The sequence below is a fragment of the Vanellus vanellus genome (genome assembly GCF_965231255.1).
Source record: "Vanellus vanellus genome assembly, chromosome: 19".
In the NCBI taxonomy this organism is placed as follows: Eukaryota; Metazoa; Chordata; class Aves; order Charadriiformes; family Charadriidae; genus Vanellus; species Vanellus vanellus.
Genome location: NC_138924.1, coordinates 7,845,133 through 7,867,357, shown reverse-complemented (window position 1 = coordinate 7,867,357; position 22,225 = coordinate 7,845,133). Strand labels below are relative to the sequence as shown.

At 65.0% G+C, this 22,225-nt stretch overlaps 3 protein-coding genes across 3 annotated transcripts in view; 2 read left to right on the top strand and 1 right to left on the bottom strand.

The window, feature by feature from the left end:
* The window catches only part of ANKRD13B (ankyrin repeat domain 13B), an 8,628-nt gene extending 8,465 nt beyond the window's left edge, over positions 1-163 (bottom strand). The window contains exon 1 of the mRNA XM_082493157.1: positions 40-163. Coding sequence (XP_082349283.1) covers positions 40-150 — 111 coding nt within the window. The 5' untranslated portion in view covers positions 151-163. The remainder of the gene's footprint in view (positions 1-39) is intronic.
* Positions 164-2,450: 2,287 nt separating this feature from the next.
* On the top strand, positions 2,451-11,554 carry GIT1 (GIT ArfGAP 1; the record flags this gene model as incomplete). Its single annotated transcript, XM_082492972.1, has 21 exons — positions 2,451-2,502; positions 5,665-5,798; positions 5,896-6,008; positions 6,090-6,195; positions 6,271-6,357; positions 6,463-6,593; positions 6,693-6,787; positions 6,879-6,921; positions 7,482-7,530; positions 7,641-7,713; positions 8,404-8,501; positions 8,604-8,715; positions 8,809-8,936; positions 9,017-9,169; positions 9,271-9,498; positions 9,623-9,676; positions 9,947-10,033; positions 10,147-10,220; positions 10,336-10,518; positions 10,653-10,716; positions 10,819-11,554. The coding sequence occupies 21 exons, from the start codon at positions 2,451-2,453 to the stop codon at positions 11,029-11,031; spliced, it is 2,277 nt and encodes a 758-aa protein (XP_082349098.1). The 3' UTR covers positions 11,032-11,554.
* A 320-nt stretch (positions 11,555-11,874) lies between these two features.
* Positions 11,875-17,318, top strand: ABHD15 (abhydrolase domain containing 15; the record flags this gene model as incomplete). The annotated part of the gene is made up of 2 exons (XM_082493320.1): positions 11,875-12,710; positions 13,867-17,318. 2 exons carry the CDS (start codon positions 11,875-11,877, stop codon positions 14,342-14,344), a joined length of 1,314 nt encoding a protein of 437 aa, XP_082349446.1. The 3' UTR covers positions 14,345-17,318.
* Between the last annotated feature and the right edge of the window lie 4,907 nt (positions 17,319-22,225).

The window sequence follows — 22,225 nt, the reverse complement described above, 5'->3', positions numbered from 1 at the left end:
GGTGTGTGCATTTCCCGCCCTCCCCCGCCGCCACCCCACCTGCTTGGCGCTGAGTTCCCGGTCCAGGTCGCGGGGGCGGTTGTGCCAGACGAGGTAGTGCAGCGGGTACCTGCCCTCCGGCCCCTTCCTGCCCGAGCAAGACGCGAGCATCCTCCGTGCATGCTGGAGCGGCGCGGCGGGCGCGGCGCGGGGCGGAGCGGGGCGCCGGGGGGGGGGGGCTGGGGTGGGGGGGGGGCCGCGGGGCGGGGCGGCCACGGCACCTCCCGCCCGGTGCTTCCCCCGCCGGCCCCCACCCCCCCTCCACTTTCCACCCCCCCCCACCCCCCCCACCCCCCCGCACCGCCCGGCCTCATGGGACTTGTAGTCGCCCTGCCCGGCATCGCCCCCGTCTTCCTCCTCCTCCTCCTCGCCATCACCACCACCACCCCCCCGCACTGCTCAGCCCATCACCGCAGCTCCCGACCCCGCAAAGGGTCAGCCCGCTGGCACTCAGATCCCCCCCTCCAACCCACCCCCCACCCCACCCCCGCTGATTTCCCCCCTCCCGGTTGACCCCCACTCCCCCCATGGGTCAGGGCGCCCGGGCACATGGCAGGGCAGGGACGAAGGCAGCGGGCAGGGGCCATGCTCGGGGGGGGCTGTCCAAGCCCCCCCACCCAGGGCAGCAGCAGGCGCGGGGCCCCCCGGCCCTGTTTCCTTTTCCGCCTGCGTTTCTCCGGGGCGGGCGTCGCGTTTTCCGGCTGCTGCCCGAGAACAATGCGAGGCTGGGCCTCCGCCGGCCGCTTCGGCCTCCCACCGGCGCCACGCTCCCGGCCCCCCACCCCGCTGCCCCCCGCCCTGCCACGGGGCCGCTGCCCAGGGGTGAATCCCCCTCGTTAGTATTCTCTGCTCAACCATGATGAAGGCGGCAGTGGTCGCATCCCCCTGCCCAGGTCCCCGCGCCATCATCCCCCATCTCCCTGCCAGCCCTGCTGCCCCATGACGTCATGAGCCGTCTCCCTGGCAACCAGCGGTGAGGTCACCCACGGCGCAGGGTGTACAACCTGGCCCCGTGGTGGTGCGGGGCAGGATCGGGCCCTGCTCCTGGGGGGGCCGTACCGCAGGGGTCCAGCCGGCATAGCTGCCTGCGGGGCCCCCATGGTGGTACCGGGGTGTCCCCCCCTGCTTCAAGATCCTATACAGGGTCCCAGAGGGACCAAATGGACCTCAGTCCCCCCAGCCCCCCAAAATCCCCTGCTGAACGCCCCCAGGGAGGCTATAGCCCACCCCACGCATCCCCAGTGCGGTGTCCTGCTTGTGCTGCTGGGGCAGGCAGGGAACACCAGTGACCCAGGACCCCCAGAGGCTGCCCACGCTGCACCCCGTGGTGCACCTGGGATGGGGCCAGGGTGGGGAGTGGGGGCGCACAGGAGTGGGGTGCACGGTGGCAGAGCTGGCACTGGGAACAGGACTGGGGGGTGACCAGGGCTGGGGCTGATCCCAGGACAAGTGCCCAGAGCCAATGCTGGGGTGCCCAGAGCAGGACTGGGACAAACAGGAGGTGCCCAAGGCTGGAACTGGGGTGTGCAGGACCTGGGCTGGGACCAGGACCAGGACCACAGGGGGTCTCAAGACCTGGAGGGAGGGATGAACAGGACCAGGGCTGGGAGCAGGACCAGGACAGTGTTCTGGATTGAGAATGGGACAAGGAGGGCACTGAGGTCCGGGGTCAGGACCAGGGGATGCTCAGGAGCAGGACCAAGATCAGGACCAGGGGATGACCAGGAGGAGGACCAGGGGGTGGCCAGGAGGAGAACCAGGACCAGGGGATGCCCAGGAGGAGGACCAGGACCAGGGAATGCCAAGGAGCAGGACCACAGGGATGCCCAGGAGCCGGCTGGGTTGCACAGGACCGGGCGGGGGGTGCTCAGGGCTGGAACCAGAACCGGCGCGGGGGGGTGGTGTGCCCAGCGCCTGGGCTTACTCAGAACCGGGACCGGGACCGGGAGCCGGCTCTGTGCATGGCCGGGACCGGGACCGGGGCCGGGGCCGGGAGCCGGCTGCGCCGGGGGCGGGTGCCGGTGCGGATGCAGGTGTCGGTGCGGGAGCGGGTGCGGTGCGGATGCCGGGCGGGTGCGGTGCGGTTGCGGGTTGCGGGGCGGTGCCGGTGCCGGTACGGGGCGGTCGCGGCGGAGCTGCCGGTGGCGGGGCGGGGGCGGTGCGGCCCCTCCTCCGCCGGGGCCGGGCTTGCGCCGCTTCCTGCGGAGCCGCCGGGCGCTGGGAGCAACCGGCAGCCCCCGGCGCGCCGCGGCCCCGGGCCCCCGCCGCCCCCGCCCCCGCCCCGCCGCCCGGACCCCCCCTCCCCCCTCCCCTCCCCTCCAACCCCCCTCCCCCGGCGGGCCCGGGGGCGCCGCCGCCGCCGCCCCACGCTGGCGCAGAGGCCCGGGCCCGGGCCCGCTTCGCCGCTGAGGATGTCCCGGAAGGCGCCGCGGGCGGAGGTGTGCGCCGACTGCAGCGCCCCAGGTAAGGGCCGAACCCCCCCCCGCCCCCCCAGCACCGGCACCGGGCCCCCCGGTACGCCCCCGGTACGCCCCATCCCCCCGCCCCTCCCCAGCGGGGCCCTTCGCACCTCGTGCTGCCCCTCCCACCCGGACCCCCCCATCCCCCCCCGGAGCCCCCCCCGGAGACTGCCTTCTGCTCCCCGGTACAGCCCCAGGAGCTCCCCGTGAGCCCCCTTTGCGCCCCCCGGTGTGCAGCCCCGTGTACCCCCGTGAGCCCCCTCTGCACCCCGCAGTGCCCCCCGGTACATCCCCAGCACCCCCGTGAGCCCCCTCTGTGCCCCCCGGTACATCTCCGAGGTGCACCCCCCGTATGCTCCCAGGGAGCCCTTTTGCATCTCCTTCTATACCCCACAGTGAGACCCCTTTGCACCCCCCTGGGTGCCCCCAGGACTCCCCCCGCTGAGTCGCCTCTGCACCCTGTGCCGCCCACCCTGGGGACCCCCGGCGGAGTGCACCCCCAGGAACCCTCTCATGTGCAGCGCCCGGGTGATGCCCCTGGGCCTCCTTGGTGCACCCCCTTTCCCCCACCCCAGAAATCTCCCCGTACACCCGATAACTCCCCCCCCATGCCTTACCCAGTGCTGCTCCGGTGCACCCAGTGTACCCCACTGCACCCACCGCCCCCGTGCACCACCCACAGCCGTTGCACCCCTCGGCGTGGGGGCTGCTGGCACAGGCTGGGGACGTGCGGGATGGTGCCAGCAGCACCGAGGACCCTGCAAAAGGCAGGATGAGGGAGGGGACGCCATCCTGCACCCCCCAGCACCCCGCTGCCAGCACCCATGCCGGCTGGATCCGGGCTCGGTGGTGCAGGCGGGCTGAGCTGGGCCAGCGGCGGGTGCGCTGCAAGCCGGAGCCTGAGCCTGGGCAAGACGATGCGTGTCCCCGGCGGTGGCGGTGCCCGCAGCTCCCATGCTGGGCATGAGCCCGGTGGGCGTCGCGGTGGGGCTGGACCCCCAAACCCTGCCCATGGCCAGCATGGGTGGCCCCATGGCGATGAATGAATGGGGCCGAGCGTTGAGGCTCGCTCCGAGCCGGCCCCGGAAAGCTGCCCGCGGGCCAAGGCTGTGCCGAAATTATTCCGGCCACGTGCCAATGGCCGGATCCTGCCAGGAGAGCCGGCGGCATGCGTGGGCACGGGGCTGCCCTGCCTGCGGGCGCGTCCCCCCGTGCCAGTGGGCAAACAGGGGTGCAAGGGGTGCCCGGGGCGGTGGTGAGGCTCCCTGCCGGGGCGGAGGGAAATGGAAACCAGTTTCTTCCAATCTCTTATCACCCGGCAGCCATGTGAGGAAATGAGTTATAAAGTCCAGAGGCCGCTTCCTACCATGCCGGGAGCACCCGCCACCGCTGCCGGGGATGCGCTGCCCGGCCCTGCGTCGTGGGGTGCCCACGGGGCGCACTGGTCCCTCTGCCCAGGCTCCCTTGGCCAAATCCCGCTCCGCTGGCCCTGTGCGGGGATGCCGGCCGGCCCCAGCCCACCCCTCACCACTGTGGGGCTGAGTGCTGGGGGTCCTGGCATCAGCCTGTGTCCCGGTGCAGGGATGGAGGTGCCGGGAGCTCCCCTGGGCTCCAGGACCCTCCCGGGGTTCGGAGTGTCCCCCTGCCGGTGCTCCCCAAAGCCGCCGTGATGCCCGCCTGCGTCCCACCGCATCCCGGCTGCCTGCTGCAGCGGGACGGGGTTCCACCCCGGGGGTACCCCAAATCCGGCCGGTTGCGGGGCCTCGGGCAGCCTCGCCGTCCGGCTCTCCCCCCGCTCTACCCTGCGCAGAGCGTCCTGTTCCCGGCAGCGCCCCGTGGGCAGCGGGCGCGAAGGCACAGATGCTGCCGCGCCGGCTGCCAAGGCGCTGCCATCTGTGTGCGCGGGGCTGCCAGGCTGGGGGGGGGGCACCGCTCCTCCCGGCCACCCCACCTCGGCCCCAAGGCACTGCAAGGCTGGGTGCCCCCCAACCCCCCCAAACAGCATCCCCAGGGCTCTGGGGGGGGCTTGGGGAGGGGGCCGGGACCCCCTGGGGAGGAAGGATGCAGGGGAGGCACGGCCGCCTGCCTTCCCCTGCGGGGTCGAGGGGCCACTGTCACCCGCTCAGGGCCATCGTGGGTGGCCCGTACTGGCCACCTCTTGGGCCCCGTACCCTCCCGTGCCTGGGGCTCCCGCGGGGTGGGGCGGTGTTTGTGTAGGCCCTACAGAAACAAGGGGTGGCGGGGCTGGGCAGAGGCTGGCAGGGCTCCCCTGTGACGCCTGGCGGAAGGGCCGCCCAGGGACAGTCTGGCATCGTCACCCTGTGTCACCATGGGGGGAGTGACTCTGACCCAGCAGGGGGGGTGTCTCCAAATCCTACCCTGGGTGGTTGTGCGGGTGGGGGGGGGAGGAGAGGGCAGCTGCAGCCCCACAGCCACCCCGTGGGGGCAGACCCCACCCCGGACCAGCCCCAGCACCCAGTTTTGGGGTGCAGGCGGGGAGAGCTGCCGCCCGGCTGGGAGCGGGGCCCCCACGGGTGCCGGGGACGGTGCCAGCGCAGCCGCTCAAACGGCCCTTTGTTCCCGGCGGGGACACAAAGGGCTCCAGTCCGGCTGGGCTGGGACTGGGGGGGGGGTATGGCAGTGGGGGGCAGGGGGGCATGGCGCCTGTCCCGAGAGCCAGGGTGCCCTGTGGGGCTGGCCTGGGGTGGGGTGCTGAGGCTGCAGAGCCGGTGACCACCGTATATGGGAGACCACGGGCTGGGGGTGCCCACCCATCAGTGGGCACGTTGCCCCCGTGCAGGACCCCCCCAAAACACCCAGCCCAGGGGGCCTGGGGGGGGGGGGGGGTGGCCTCGCTGGGTGCTGCGGCTGTTCAGGGTACCCCCCTGCTTGAGGTGCGCTGCCATGGGGTTGGCATCATGGCATCATCCCTCCCTGCCACCGGCTGCCGTCCTGATGGGGGAGGCCAAGTCCTGCCCCCCCCCCCCATTTTGACTGGTTGCTATGGGAAACCTGTGGGTTTCCCCTGGTGATGTGCTGAGCCCCTCGCCATCGCCAGGGAAACGGTTGCTGTGGCAACGCATCCCCCCCCAGCAGCAGCGGGGTGGATGGGGAGGGGGCCACGGCGGCGGGGACACCCGGTGACACCCCCTGTGCCACCCTGCAGACCCCGGCTGGGCCTCCATCAACCGCGGGGTGCTCATCTGCGACGAGTGCTGCAGCGTGCACCGCAGCCTGGGCCGCCACATCTCCATCGTCAAGCACCTGCGCCACAGCCCCTGGCCCGCCACCCTGCTCCAGGTGGGTGCCGGCCCCGCGGGGACATGGGGACACACACACACAGGGACCCCCCGCCCCCTCCGCCCCGCGCCCACCAGGCTCTGCCTTTTCCCTGCAGATGGTGCACACCTTGGCGAGCAACGGGGCCAACTCCATCTGGGAGCACTCGCTGCTGGATCCGGCGCAGGTGCAGAGCGGGCGCCGGAAGGCAAACCCCCAGGATAAAGTGCAGTAAGTGCCGTGGGGAGGGGGTGTCTGCATCGGCCGGGCGCCCCCCCCTCCTCACCCCACAACCTGCTATTCACCCCCCAGCCCCACCAAGTCGGAGTTCATCCGCGCCAAGTACCAGATGTTGGCCTTCGTCCACAAGCTGCCCTGCCGGGATGATGATGGTGTCACTGCCAAGGACCTCAGCAAGGTGGGGTGGGGGTGTGGGGAGCCCCCCCTTGGCGGTGGGGAGGGATCCCCCTCTTACTGGGTCTCTCCTCCGCAGCAATTGCACTCGAGCGTGCGGACGGGCAACCTGGAGACCTGCCTGCGCCTGCTCTCGCTGGGCGCCCAGGCCAACTTCTTCCACCCGGTGAGCGCCCGTGGGGACGGGGGTCCCTGGGGACGGTGTTGTGTTTGGCGGGGGGGGTGGTGCTGGATCCCCGTCCCGCGGGGCTGAGGCTGCCCGTTCCCGCAGGAGAAGGGCACGACGCCGCTGCACGTGGCCGCCAAGGCCGGGCAGATCCTGCAGGCAGAGCTGCTGGTGGTGTACGGCGCCGACCCCGGGGCGCCCGATGTGAACGGCCGGACCCCCATCGACTACGCCAGGTGAGGCTGGGGCAGGGGTCTGTGTGTGGGGGGGGGTTACCCCTGCCTGCACCCCCCCCATCCTTAGGGTGGGCATCGCCCCGGCGCCTCCTCTCACAGGCAGGCGGCCCAGCACGAGCTGGCGGAGCGGCTGGTGGAGTGCCAGTACGAGCTGACGGACCGGCTGGCCTTCTACCTCTGTGGCAGGAAGCCAGGTGAACGCGGGGGTCCTGGGGGCTGGGGGGGTGTCCTGAGCCCTGGAGGGTGGGCTGTGGGGTCCCGCTCACCACCCTTCTCTTTGCACAGACCACAAGAACGGGCACTACATCATCCCGCAGATGGCGGACAGGTGAGTGCCCGGTGCCCGCAGCCCCGCTGCCCTGTCCCGCGTCCCCCCCGGCGTCCCCGCTGGGCCGAGGGGGGGACCACGGTCACCTCCTTGTGACCGGCGCCGGAGCATCCCTGGGGAGGGCGGGCAGGGGGGTGGGGGTCCGCGTGCCCGCGCGTTTAACGTCCGCCTTTATCCTGTTCTTCCCTCCGCTGCCTTCTCCGGAGCGCAGGGTGCGCCCAAAGTGCATGGCACAGAGGTATTGTCCGCTCGGCTCTCGGCTCTGGGGGCGCCCCCCCGACCCTGTGCCGCCGGCGCGGGACCCCCCTGCAGCCCCGGCTGCTCTGCACAGCCCGGCACCCGGGGGGGGCACCCGGGGAGGGGGGGGTCCCACTCGCCCCCTACCACCTCGTCCCCCAGTGCCTGCCTGCCAGCCCTGCTCGGCGAAGCCCCCCAAGGGAGGGGTCCCTATCGTGGTGGGGTGCAACTGGGGACCGTTTTGGTAGGGATGGGCCAGGAATAACCCCCACTTCATGTCTCCCCCCCGCCCCCTCCCTGCCCCCCCCCCCTCCCCCCCCCAGCCTGGACCTCTCTGAGCTGGCCAAGGCAGCCAAGAAGAAGCTGCAGGCGGTGAGTGGGGGCTGGGGTAGGGCTGGGGGAGGGGGGGTGGGGGGTGCCCCTCTGCTCCCCCCCTCTGCTCCCCCCATCCCGCCTGACGCCGTCCCCTTGTCCCGCTGCAGCTCAGCAACCGCCTCTTCGAAGAGTTGGCCATGGACGTCTACGACGAGGTGGATCGCCGGGAGAACGACGCGGGTGAGCGGAGGGTGAGGGGTGCAGAGCCGGGGGGGGACAGGGTGCAGCCCCCACCCCCCCCTTACCCCCCCAGGGCCGGGGTTGGGGCGGGCGTCCCGGCGCGGGGAGGAGCAGCCGGCTGAGCCCCGCGCTCCCCCCGATCCGCATCCGTCTCTCCGCCGGGACCGCAGGCCCCTCCTTCCTCATTCCTCCGGCCGGGGAGGTTCGCTTCGAGTGAGGGGCCGCCGCTGGGTGCCGGGGTTGGGGTGCTGCTGGAGGTGGGTGCCGGGACCCCCCGGGGATGGGGGCGCAACCCAGAGGGGTACCCTTGGGCTGGGGGTGGGGGGTGGCGGCGGCGTGGAAACGGGGGGTGCCATGGCGGGGTGGGCACCGACAAGGATGCCAAACCCTCTCCCCGCTGGCTGGGGGGGTACAGAGGTGGTGCTACAGGGGATGAGGATTAGGGGGGTGTCCCTGCTGGGGGGGCAGGGGGGACCCCAGCCTTGCGTGGGGCGGCAATTGCCGTCAGCGCGGCCGGGCTCTGCTCCCAGCCTGGCCCGGCGCCCGCGCCTGCGTCCTGCCGCCTCCGCCGCCAGCCCCGGGCCCTGCCGCCCGCTCGCTCCGGGGAGGGGGTGTGGGGGGGGTTGTGTGTGTGCCAGTCCCCCCAACCCCCTCCCCCGGGGGGGTCTGACACCGGGTGCGTGCCCCCAGTCTGGCTGACCACGCAGAACCACAGCACGCTGGTGACCGAGCGCAGCGCCGTCCCCTTCCTCCCCGTCAACCCCGAGTACTCGGCCACACGCAACCAGGTGAGGTCCCCCCCAACCCTTCCCCCAGGCCCTGCGCCCCTTCCTTTTGCACCCAGACCCCCTCTCTCACCCCCTTTCCATCCCCCCCCTGTCCCCCCGCAGGGCCGGCAGAAGCTGGCCAGGTTCAACGCTAGGGAGTTTGCCACTTTGCTCATCGACATCCTCGGGGAAGCCAAGCGCCGGCAGCAAGGGAAGAGTCTGCTGAGCCCCACAGGTGAGGGATGGGGGGGCAGAGAGGGGGGGCTGAGCTTCCCCCCCTTCCCCCCCCGACACCTCCCGTGCTCAGCACCCCCTTGCCCACCCCCAGACGCCCTCGACTACTCCCTGCGGAGCCAGAGTGACCTGGACGACCAGCACGACTACGACAGCGTCGCCTCTGACGAGGACACAGACCAGGAGCTGCTGCGCAACGCCTCCCGCAACAACCGCGCCAGGGTGAGCACCGGACCCCCACCCCAGACCCCCACTCCCCTTTCCGGCTCCGGGATGGTGGCGCTGAGTCCCTCTCCCCACAGAGCATGGACTCCTCCGACCTCTCGGACGGCCCCATCACGCTGCAGGAGTACCTGGAGGTGAAGAAGGCTCTGGCCGCCTCCGAGGCCAAGGTGCAGCAGCTGATGAAGGTGAACAACAGCCTGAGCGACGAGCTGCGCCGGCTGCAGCGCGAGGTGGGTGCGGGGCCGGTGGGACCCCCCCCTGCCCCGGTCCGCCCTTGGCAGACCCCTGTCCTCGCTGATGCCTTCGCTCCCACCTCTCTCCGCCGCTGCAGATCCACAAGCTGCAGGCAGAGAACACGCAGATCCGGCAGCAGACGGGCCCCGCGCACCCAACCCCGGCCCCCAGCGAGCGGCCGGAGCACGGGCACCCCCCGGGCACGGCCCCCCCCCACCGCCGGGACCGCCAAGCCTTCTCCATGTACGAGCCGGGCTCGGCGCTGAAACCCTTTGGGCAGCCGGTGGAGGAACTGGTGACGCGGCTGCAGCCCTTCAGCGCCGGCGTGAGTGTGCTGGGGCAGGCGGGTGGGTTTTGGGGTGCAGCAGTCCCCCAGCTCCCCCCCAATCCCCTCCCCCAGCGTGCTGGGTCCCATCCCCACGGGGCTGTAACCTTTCATGTGTCGCCAGGAGGTGGAGGACGAGGCTCTGTACTCCATGCACATCCCAGCCAGCGTGTACCGGGTAAGGGGGCCACGGCGGGGGCGGTTCCTGCATGGGACGTGGTGGCTGTCACCCTCCTGGGATGTGGCCTCTGGGATGTCCTGTCCCCCCGCCACCCTGCATCCCCCGGGTCAGGCCGGGGACCTGCCCGGGGGACGGCGGCCGCAGGACGTTCCCGCATGCAGGGCTGCGGTGTCCCCTGTGCTCGTCCTCCCCTGCACGTCACCGGGATTGGCTCCAGACCCTCCTGCACCCCGGTCAGCACCGGCTTCCCTTCTCTTCCCCCTCCAGATCCGGAAAGGTCCGTCTGCCTCCTCGGTGCCCTTTCCCCCATCCTCCCCGCTGCTCTCCTGCCCGCCCGACGGTGCCCGGCACATGGTGACGTACTGGTTGGGGAGGGGGGGGGGGGGCAGCTCCCAGGGTGGGGAGACCCCCAACCCTGTACTGGGATGGGGCTGGGCAGGGCTTGACGCGGCTCCTCTCCCCTCCAGAGCAAGCTGGACCGGCACGGCAGCGGCACCGACAGCGACTACGACAACACGCAGGCGGGTGAGGTCCTGATCAGGTGAGTGCCGGGGCTGGGAGCTGCACCGGCAGCCCCCTTGGGGACGTGGGGACAGAGGGACATGGGGCTGGTGCTGACCCCCGGGGCGGGGGGGGGGTTCGGTTGGTCCCCACAGCATGGAGGGGAAGCGCTTCGTGGAGCTGAGCAAGGACGAGGACTTCCCCCACGAGCTGGACCCGCTGGATGGGGAGCTGGACCCCGGGCTGCCCAGCACGGAGGACGTCATCCTCAAAACTGAGCAGGTCACCAAGAACATCCAGGAGCTGCTGCGGGCAGCGCAGGAGTCCAAGCACGACAGGTAGGGCTGGGACACGGCCACAGGGTCCCTCTGCACCCCCCTGGTCCCAGGGGCTGTGTTCGCATGGGGCCATCCACGTGGTCGGGACCCATCGTCTGTCCCCCCCTGTGCTCACCCCCTCTCCTCGCCCCCAGCTTTGTGCCCTGCTCGGAGAAGATCCACTCGGCTGTGACAGAGATGGCATCGCTCTTCCCCAAGGTAGGAGGGGTGGCGGGTCCCCAGGGTGGGGGGCGGGTGTCCCCACCAGGTGCTGTGTCCCCCCGCAACCCTGACACGGGTCCCGACTCTGCCCCGCTGCAGAAGCCGGCGCTGGAGACGGTGCGGAGCTCCCTGCGGCTGCTCAACGCCAGCGCCTACCGGCTGCAGAGCGAGTGCCGCAAGACCGTACCGCCCGAGCCGGGCGCTGCCGTGGACTACCAGCTCCTGACCCAGCAGGTCATCCAGTGTGCCTACGACATCGCCAAGGCCGCCAAGCAGCTGGTCACCATCACCACCCGTGAGAAGAAGCAGTGAGCGCCGGCCTGCATCCCCCCCCTCCCTGCACCCCCTGGCCCCCGCCGCGCTCTCCGTCTCCCCCTCCCCTCCGGCAGCGGCCGGCACCTGGGGCGAGCGTGGCTGCAGAGTGGCTTTTAGCCCGTGGGGAGCCGGGGCGTGGGGTGAGCCCTCCCCGAACCCCCCCATGGCTGCCGAGGAGCTGGTGCTCAGCCTGCGGGGTCGGTGCCTGCGTCCCCCTGTACAGACCCCCGTCCCCCCCCCACCCCGCAGCCCGCCCCACGCCTAACTTATCCTGTACATAGCCTGTGTAGCTGTCCGTGGCGGCGGTGGCGATGTACCCCCCCTCCCGCCCCCCCCAACAAAGCCCCTCGCCGGGCGGCCGGTACCCCCGGGGTCGCCCGCAGCGTTACACTGGACCGGGGCGCCCATGGGCCCCCCCCATCCCTGGGCGTCCTGCCCCCTTCTCCCCCCCCCCCCCCCCCCAAAACCCCTGGGGCCCCCTCCCTACTGTAAGATGTGTCCTTGTACATTTGTATCAATAAAAGTGTGAGCATTGCACGGGCCCCCGGCTCCTGCCGTGTTGGGGTGTCCCGTCCCCCCCCGGGGTGCAGCTGTAGGGGATTCACCCCCCCACACCCCCCCTGCCCCCAGCAGCAGGCAGGGCTCGGCCACGTGTCCCTCCCGTTTCACCCAGTCCCCTTGGCCCCGGCTGGCGGCCGGTCACGCCATCCCCGGCACAGCCCCGCGGCCTCACCGCTTGCCCAGCCCCGGGGCAGGGCTTTCCCAGCACGGCCCCCCGCCATCGCTCCGGCAAACCCGCTGAGCACCGGCGCTGCCAGACGGGGCTCCCGCCTGCCACCGATGGTGTCCCCTGAGGTTTTGGTGGCCGCGGCCGCAGCGCTCGTCGCCGGCCTGGGCCTGTTGGCCTGGCGCCTTTGGGCAGGGAGGCTGGAGGTGCCTGGAGACTGGGGCGAGGAAGAGGAGGGGATCCCCTTCGTCGCTGAGGATGGCTCAGGGCGCTGCCGGCTGCTGTGCAAACCCTCGGCGCTGGCCCAGCACCTGGTGCGGAGTTTGGGGCGGTCGGCGGTGCTGTGGGGGGGCCGTTGGCTGTGGCCACTCTGGCCCCGGCTCCAGATGCTGCGGCAGCTCCTGAAGCCGCCCGAGCCGGAGCCGGCGGTGGTGCGGGAGCTCCTGCAGCTGCCTGACACCGGGCTGGTGGCCCTGGACTGGCTGGTGGGGCCGCGGGGGGCTGCGAGTGGTGGTGGTGGTGGTGTGGGGGGGCCCAGCCCTGTGCTGCTGCTCATCCCTAACGCTGCGGGGAAGGTGACGGGGGGGCTGCTGCAACTGGGGCTGCGGGCGCTGGAGAGGGGCCTCATCCCCGTCATCTTCAACCGCCGGGGCCACAACGGCTGCCCCCTCACCACCCCCCGGCTCCAGCCCTTCGGGGACCCCGGGGACCTACGGGAGGCGGTGACCTACCTGCGCTGCCGGCACCCTGCCGCCCCGCTGCTGGCCGTCAGCGAGGGCTCGGGCTCGGGGCTACTGCTCGCCCACCTCGGGGAGAGCGGCTCCTCCAGCCACCTGGCCGCCGCCGCCTGCATCTCCCCCATCTTCCGTGGCCGGGACTGGTTCGAGGCCGGGATGCCCTGGCTCTACGAGTGGCCGCTGCTCCTGCACCTCAAGAGGGGCCTCAGCAGGTCAGTGGGGGTCCCTCGGGGCTGGGGAGGGGGTGCCCCGGTAGCCCTGCGGCCAGCCCTTGGTGGGGTGGGGTGCGTGCCATGGGTGCTGCCGCCGGCACCGGGAGCCCCAGCGTGGGGACGGAGGTGCTGAGAGCAGCAAAACGCGCTGGTTAATGAACACCAGCCTGGAGCCGGCTGCTGCGGGGACAGCTCGGCCACCATGTGCTCCCTGGCCCAGCGGGGGCTGCGGCAGCATCTCGGGGGGTCCCCTGGCCGGGAGAGGTGTCACCCCGGCACAGCAGCACGGGGTGGATTGGCAAAGCTCCCCCCGTGCCACACCGGACCCCAGGGGCTGAGTGGGGCTAGTGACCCCCCACACACGGTTGCTTGCCCCCCCGGCACCCAACCCCGGGTGTCTGCACTGTGGGGTGGTGGTGGAGGGGCCGTGACCACCACCCCATGGCCAGGCAGGGGTTGTGGCAGCTGTCACCCCCCCCACCCCCCCGCCTTCCCAAGGACTTTGGGTCCCTATTGCCCAACACGGCTGCGCTGGGGAGGGCCGAGTGCTGGCACGGGCTGGGATGGGAGATGAACTGCCCCGTGCCAAGGCCTTGAGCAAGCGGCACCTCCCCGGGCGGTGCTGAGACCTTGGGAGGAAGGGTGAGGGGGGGACACAAAGGGGCAAATGAGGGCCAAATAAAAAATTTTAAAAATACGGGTAAATGGCAAAACTTTGGGGCAAACAGGTGCCAGGTTGAGCCTCAGCAGAGCCGGGGTGGGGGTTACAACCAGGCACAGGGCTTACTGCAGTGATGGGGTGCTGGGGGGGTGTGGGGGGGGTGGCTCTGTTGGCCAGAGGGGGGGCAGCAGGGTAGTCGTGCGTCGTTTTCCCCCCCATTTCCCGATACCCATTGCAAATGCTGCTGTCACGGCAACAGAGCAGTGCTGGCTGCCTCCCGTTGCCATGGCACCCGGCTGGTGCAGGATGCGCTGCGGGGACACCCCCCAGCATCCCCAGCAAGAGGCTGGGATAGGACACCCACCCCCCCTCCCAAATCAGCTCCAGAGGGGTGGGAGGGGGCTGGAGGTTACCCCCAGTCCCTGTGTGTGTGCACCCCACAGGGTGGGTGTCCCCCACGGTCCCCAGCCCACGGCCACCAGCCCGTCCCCACAGGTACGTGGGGTCCCTGGCCGAGGCGGTGGACGTGGACAGGCTGCTGGGCAGCCGCTCGCTGCGGGAGCTGGAAGAAGCCCTCTTCTGCCGGACCAAGAGCCGCCCCACCAGCTGGGAGACCTACTGGGAACGCAACGAGCCCCTGCGGGATGCCGACGAGGCGGCCGTGCCGGTGCTGTGCCTCTGCAGCGCCGACGACCCCGTCCGCGGCCCCCCGACCCGCAGCCTTCCCCTGGAGCTCTTCCGCAGCAGCCCCTACTTCTTCCTGCTGCTGACCCCGCGCGGGGGACACTGCGGCTTCCCCCGGCAGGGACTGGGGCGCTGCTGGAGCCATGAGGCCGTGCTGGAGTATTTCATGGCCATGGCCGAGTTCCTGCGGGCTGAGGAGCGGAGGAAGGGGCTGCCGCGGCCCCGCAGGTGGGGGGGTCCCACCGTCGAGCCCCCCGTCTTCACCTGGCAGAGGTCCTACACCCGGTAGCCCCCAGGCAGGGTCCCACGCGCCGGGGGCGACGGGGCTCAGAAAGGCAAGCAGACACTCCATGTACTAAAATTACTTTATTACAGTTGATTTTTTTTTTTTTTAACATTTCCTTTGCTATGATACAAAGGATACTTACAAACAAAATATTACATATGACCTTATTTTTTTCTCTTCTCTTATTTTCTGACAACTTGGTAACAGCTTTAAATGCACAATCTATACAATTAATACAGGTTATATATGAGCTATAATGTATGTTGAACCAGAAGAATACCAGAATACTGACAATATACTGTACATTAAGCCTTACCAGTTAGTGCTCGTGGCATTTTCTACAAGAAGGAAAACGCACACCTGTAGATTCACTCATACCAGCTGGTGCTACCAGACACGGAAGCAGGAAGGAGTTTAAGTCCCCTCGTTAAATCCTTCGTGGCCCATCACCGTGGTGCTGGGCCTGGAAACCTCAGACCAGTGTTCAGAGTAAAACAGCAGATATGTGTGTGGTTTTTTTTTTTTTTTTGTTTCTAACTAACGCTCCGCGGCACAAAACCCCACGGCCGGGCGCCTTCGCCCCGGCACCGCGGCAGCCGGGCTCTGCTATACCTGGATGATGCCCCAGAGCAAAGGGCCGCGGCGCTGGGGCCGGGCGCTGGGCGAGCTCTTGGTGGTGAGCTGGACCTCCTTAGGGAGGGGGAGAGGAGGAGGAGGAGGAGGAGAGGAAAAGCAGCGACAGCGGTGCTGCCATCAGTAAGCAGCTCTTGGGTTTGCGCACGTGAAGGGGCAGGTGCCCAGGGGGTAAAAGCGAACCCGAGGCATGGCGCGCCCCGGCACGGTGCGGCCGAACGACGGGGCTCGGCCACTGGCCGCACGCGGAGCTCATGCCCGGCAAAACCTCGGTGGGGTCGGGCAGCCGGCGGGGCCGGGAGCTGCCTCGCGGTATACCTGCACGCCAGGAAAGGTTTGCTTTTGTTTCGCAGCCAAAGTTAGAGTTGTGCGGCTACAGGTGTGCACTTCCCCTCCTCCCGCCATGGTCTACGTCGGACTGATAAGGTTACATTTTTGTTTTATTTCTTTTTTTTTTTTTTTTCAAGCAACCAGCAAGTGAAGCGGTTTTAGTTGCCTGGCAAAAGACCCGGCGTTTGCACAGAAGCCGCAAATGGAAAATAGCCATCCCCTCCTCCCACCCGCTGCATCCCAGCCCAGAAAATCCCAAACTGTTGGCAGAAGAAAGGAAAAAAAGAAAAAAAAACAAAACCAAAAAACAAACCAGGGGTGGCGGAGAGGAAGGGGGGGGGGGGGGGAACAGGTTGGAAAATACCAGGTTTGAGTTAACATTTCGTTGACTTCACACAATGCTTGTGCAAAAAGAAACAAAACGAAACCCCCAAACAAACAAAAACCAAACCCAGAAACATGCTGGAAATAACGAAAACAAATGGAAAGTAATATATAAAATTAAAAATATAAATAGGATGTCTGGCTGACTGGTAGAAGAATAGGTCATTTAGGTTACAAAAAGGAATATACATTCAAGAGGCTCTGAACCCAGTGGGGTAACTGATGTTAAACTTGTTAATAGTTAGGCTAGAATTCTCAAGTTTGTCTTTAAAATCTTCACAATACAAGCAAGCTATTTTTAAAAAATATACACTATACACACCTCACACAGCTTCTCCTATCCGTATTACACACGTTACGCTACCCTCCCATCCACTAAACCAGGGGGGTTCCCACGGCCGGGGTACGCAGAGGGGGGGTACGCAGGGTGGTCCCCCGTCCCCGTCCCCTTCCCGACCCGCTGGCCCCGAGGTGTCGGTGGGGCAGCGATGGCTGCGGAGCCCCAGGGGGGGGTCGCTTGGCCCTCCATGGCTCACCACAACCTTCTCAAGCATTTACAAGTCACCGAAGGGCTGTAGCCTTTTATGTTACACACACTTCACTTCGTTAACGTTAATTATTTACATCAGGGCTGCCCCCCCCCCCCATCTTTTAGCTGTTTCTAGGCAGGTAAAAAAACCCCAACGTTCCTGTTCCAAGCAAGCAGGGGGAAGAGCTGCGGGGTGAGGGGGGTTAGGAGGGAAGAAAAGCCGAAGAAAGGAAGGGGGTGGTTTGCTTGCCAGAAGCCAAACCCGTACGCGCACGTATGCCTCTCCTCTGCTGCCACCTGAATCCTTACAACGCTCCCGTCCCCTACGACCTCCAGGACAATCAGACCCGGCCAGCACGGCCTCGCCGGCGCTCGGACTCCTCCGCTGGCAGCAGCTGCCCCGGCACGCTCAGCAAAGCTATTCTCCACTCGCACACTCGCCTCTGCCCCAAGCCGAGGGGCGCAGGTCCCGATTTCGTTCCCAGGAGGTGCGGGGGGAGCCCACCCCTCGCTCAGCCGCAGGTCTCGCAGCGCAAGGACGGGGGCAGGGACACCGAGACCCCCACGCAAGCGACAGGCGTCCCACCCACGAATTCACCCTTCACGGCTGCCACCGGGCTCTGCCGGAGCCGTGCAAAAGCGGCGGCGATGTACTTCAGCTCGTTAACAACCCTGTGCTGATTTCTAAACTCCGCTGAGCTCAGAGTTGCCATAGAAATGTGTGATCCTGGCACTAAAAGCAGGCAACGATCTTAAATGAAAGTCTTTCTTTTTTTTTTTTTTTGTCTTTTTTTTTTTTTTTTTTCCTCCAGTAGGTTTAGATGATCTCGGGTTTAAGACAAAAGCAGTCAGAAGGGGAAAACAGATCATTTCTAGAGAGGATGAAAAATACAGTAATAAGCCGGTATTAAACTGCAGCAAAGAACCCGAACTCGGTTCCCGTCGAGTTCAGCTCCAGAGAAAGCTCGAAGCCACCGCTCCGTCCCTCGCACTGCCCACCGCGCGGCACGCGACGCCGAAGGGAAGAAGGTTACACACAGCGAACACGGAAAAAGCGGCCGAGGGCCGGAAGCCAGAAGCCCCCAGCTCGCGGCTGCCGGCCCCCCCCAGCCCCCCGCCCCTCCCCGGCTCGCAATACTTCAGCGCGATTCCTTACAGCATCACTTCGACAAGCCTCGGGGATTAGATGCGTGCTGAACTACGACTGGCAATTACAGTAGCTTTTTGCTAGCTGGCACATACTGTATCTATAAATTTTAGTACAAAAACTTAAAAAATACAGAAACTAGGTCAATTTGTTAACTACATATTTACAGATAATTACAATGCTCTTCACTCACAATAATTAAACTGTCAGTGAAAATTCAAACTGTGCATGTTCTGAGGTACCCGTACTCAGGGGTGGGGAGCGGGGCAGGGGACCGGAGAGACGAGGCGGTGGGTGGGAAGATTCCCTTCCCCCCCCCTCCCCCTCGGGTTTGTTCACATCCGTGGGGGCAACGCTCACCCCTCCTGGTTCCTGGACTCAGTGTGTGCACTCAGAGAAAGCAAGGAGAGAGGGAACCGATGTTGTTTGGGTTTTTCTTTTTCCCCCTAGGGCATGGCTTTAGGATGTTTTGAGGACACCAGAGGGGTGTAAAGCCAACGGTCAGGTACCAAACTGCCTTCTTCCCCCCTACCCCCCCCCCCCCCCCCTCCCGAGAGGAGCCTTCAGGTGAAGTGCAAGTATCGAGACCCACAGTTCGGTGGTTAAGGTGCTTGTTTGCCGGCAAATCCAATTTACTAAGTCCCTCTCTAGCCGACCGAAGCCTTTCCCTCGCCAGCAAAGCCCAGGCTGCGGGCAGGGCAGGGATGCGGCGGGCAGTGACGCGGCCCCAGCCGGCTGAGCCTCATTGCGCAACAGGAACCGGGGTTATCTCCTGCCACCGTTCCCTGGTGGGGTGATGTTTACTATGACCATTAGATCTATCAGCTTTGTTTTCTGGCTGTAAACAGCTACCCACAGCCCTCCAAAGCGCCTCACGCGCATTTCTCAACAGACTCCGGCTCAATCAACTCGTAAAAGTGCAAACTGAAACGAACACAGCAGAGGGACACCGACCGGCGGCCCTGTCTGGACATCCACCACTCCTCCATCCTTGGCACGGGGCTCCGGGCTCGCTGCCGGCCAGCGCCGGGGTGGGAAAGTCCCACAGGCAGGAGCACAGCTAAAGACTACACTACTCGTTGTGAAAGGGTAAGGATGTCCCAAGCAAAACCAAGCCTCACCTAAAAAGCTCGCAAGAGACCTTCCAAAAAAGACAGGGGGGGTAAAATCGCCTCCAAATTCTCCGGTAGCACAAAGAGAGCCCGTGGTTGGCGTGCTGCTGAGCTGGCCGGGCTTCCCCGGGGGTAAACGTCACAGCTGGATGAACAGTTGTGACTTGGCACATGCGAGGACCATTTATCCCCCCAAACTGCCAGATGTCTCCCTAAGACGGGGTCTGTAGAGGACAAAGGAGAAGGTTAGAAGGGTCTTCACAGCTTGAGGAGCTCGTGGTGTCCAGCATGGCACTTGCCCCCTCTGCTATGAGAAAAGACCAGGGCAAGATTTACCAGAAACGCAGAGCAAGCCCCCAGGAGGAGAACAAGGCTGTCCTCTGCTTACTGGGCTCAAGGAACAAAACACACGTGCCTAAGCAGAATAAAGAACGGACCAAAAGTGTCTCTCTGTGTGTATATGTATGTACGTACACACTCTACACACATACACACACACACATCTTTTAAATCTTCCAATTTAGCTTCTCTTTTGATCCTCCACATCACCTGCTCTAGTCATTAGACGCACACAAAGGTAGACAGTGTTCAGAGTTAGCGGCGGCTTGGACACAGGAATGCCAAGTGCCAGTGCCGGCGCAGCGTGCCAAGACCGTGTCAGGCTTCTGATCTTTCGTGGCGGGACGCAGCCGGGGACTCTGAGCTCAGCCTGCTGAGCACTTCACCGGCCCACTCACCGCCTCCCCAGCAGATCCCTACATTGCCTCAACCGCTCTCCTGTCGCCACACCATCTTGTTTTTCTTCTCTGCTGTCTCTTCTGACTTCCCGGTACCCTCTGGGAGCTCTCTCCTCTCCTTTACAGCACACCCATAGCAGCTATCCTACCCTCCCGCGCCCCAGACGAAGCAAGCTGCAATTAGCAGGGCGGTATTTCAACGAGGGCTTTCGACCGCGTTCAGCCCGAGCCCAGCTTGCGCAGATGCGTGCGCCCTCGCGCCCTGCTCCAGCGGCTGCTTTCGCTCATGAAGAGGAGTGCTAAAGAACAGCAGAACTGAAGCGCCCCGACAGAAATGCACAGCATGAGGAGAGGGGGTGTGTGTGCACGTATACCCACACACACGTACATACAGAGTATATAAATATATACAAATGAGATACCATATATATATATCCAGAGAGATGTGCGTATTCAACAGAGTAATGGTAGACAGTGGTACAATACAATTTATTGCCTCTCAAGAAATGGCACGTAAGCGGGGTGAAGGGGATGGGGCAGTCGGGAACGCGGGGGGGCCTTTTCCCGGGGGGGTGTGTGTGTTAATAAACAGCATCATCCCAGGACGGAGCAGGGTGCGCCCCGTGCGGGTTAGAGCTAGCGCGTAACGCACGTTCTTCGGGAGCGGGGAGGGCTGGGTGGGACACTGAGCGATGCCACCCAGCCCCCAGCCAGGCAAGGAACGGCTGCAGGGAATTTTCTGCGGAAAGCCTGGTATCGTACCACATCCCGATTTCTTCAAACCCCTTTGAAGCTCACAGGCTTGGAGTGAATGCAGGTGAAACGGAGCCGCGGTCTCCATTTCAGCGCCGCAGGCGAGGGAGAAAGCACGTAACGTTCAGCGTGGAAGGGAGAGGTGGCTGCTGCCTCCCCGGGACCACGGAGAACAAGAAAAACGTGGTCCCTTTCGCTGATTTTAATTAAATTAAAATCAAAAGAAATTCAAAGCAGAAAGAGGTGAAAATGCCGGCTCCTGGGTTTTTTTTTTTTCATCTCTGGGCTAAACTACAATCAGAACTTTAGGTCTTTGCAAAGGGGAGAGAAAAATAACCACAGAATAAGAGCTTTCAGGGGTCAAGCTGGTGATGTGAAAATACTACAATAAAGTTTGCAAAGTAGTCCACACAGAAGAGTCTCCCCAGTGTTAAATATGAACATAAAAGATGTAAGAGAATATATTTGCTGAGGTACTGGAGTAGTTTCCACAATTTACAAATTACAGTATTTTTAAAACCAAAGTTTGGGCACGACTGCAATGGGTACAGGGCTGGAAGGGCCCTCTGGAGCTCCCCCAGTCCCCCCCCGCCAGAGCAGGGGCACCTCCAGCAGTGGCACAGGATGGCATCCAGGCGGGTTTGGAATGGCTCCAGAGCGGGAGACTCCCCCACCTCTCTGGGCAGCTGTGCCAGTGCTCTGCCACCCTCGCAGGAGAGATGGAACTCATGTTTAGATGGAACTTCCTACGCTCAAGTTCGTGCCTGTTACCGTTCTGTCACTGGGCACCACTGAAAAAAGACTGTTCCCACCCCCCCGGCACCCTGCCTTTAAGTATTGGTAAGCGTTGATAAGATCCCCCTTCAGTCTTCTTTTCTCCAGACTAAAAAGCCCCAAGTCCCTCAGCCTTTCCTCTTGAGAGATGTTCCAATCCCCTCATCATCTTTGTAGCCCTTTGCTGGACCCTCTCCAGCAGTTCCCTGTCCTTCTTGAACTGGGGAGCCCTGAGCTGGACACAATACTCCAGATGTGGCCTCACCAGGGCAGAGCAGAGGTGGAGGACGAGCTCCCTCGACCTGCTGGCCACACTCTTCTTGATGCACCCCAAGCTGCCATTGGCCTTCTTGGCCACCAGGGCACTTTGCTGGCTCATGGTCATCCTGTTGTCCACCAGGATTCCCAGGTCCCTTTCCACAGAGCTGCTCTCCAGGAGGTCAGACCCCAACCTGTACTGATGCATGGGGTATTATTCCTCCCCAGATGCAGTACCCTACACTTGCCCTTGTTGAATTTCATCAGGTTCCTCTCCGTCCAATTCTCCAGCCTGTCCAGGTCACGCTGTATGGCAACACAGCCTTCCGGTGTGTCAGCCACCCCTCCCAGTTTTGTGTCATCAGCAAACTTGCTGATGGTACACTCTGTCCCCTCATTCATGTCATTGATGAATATATTAAACAGGACTGGACCCAGCACTGACCCCTGAAGGACACCACTTGTTATTGACCTCCAACTAGACTCTGCACCACTAACCACAACCTCTGAGCTCCATCTGCCAGCCACTGTTCAATCCACCCCACTGTCCATTCATCTAACCCACACTTCCTAAGCTTGCCTGTAAGGATTATGTGGGAGACTGTCGAAAGCCTTGCTGAAGTCAAGGTAGACTACATCCACTGCCCTCCCCTCATCCACCCATCCAGTCACACCATTGTAGAAGACTATCAGATTAGTCAGACATGACTTCTTGGTGAATCCATGTTGACTACTTCTGATAACCTTCTTTTCCTCCAGATGCTTGGAGATGACGCCCAGAACGAGCTGTTCCATCATCTTGCCAGGGATGGAGGTGAGGCTGACCAGCCTGTAGTTTCCCGGGTCATCCTTCTTGCCCTTTTTGAAGACTGGAGTGACACTGGCTTTCCTCCAGTCCTCAGGCACCTCACCTGTTCTTCAGGACCTATCAAAGATGATGGAAAGCGGCCCAGCAATGACTTCCGCCAGCTCCCTCAGCACTGGCGGGTGCATCCCATCGGGCCCCATGGACTTACGGGCATCCAGTTTCCTTACAATACGGAGTAACTGGTCTTACTTTTAAAAATAGAGTTTGCAAACTGATTCAGAGAGTGTTTACGTCTCTCTGGTGTATAGTTGTTCATGTATCTCAGAAATATACCCGAGATACATTCAAATTCTCAGCACCAAGGGCCTCCTCACATACCTCCAGGGCATGGCCTGACCCTGAGTCCCTCTGCCTACAGC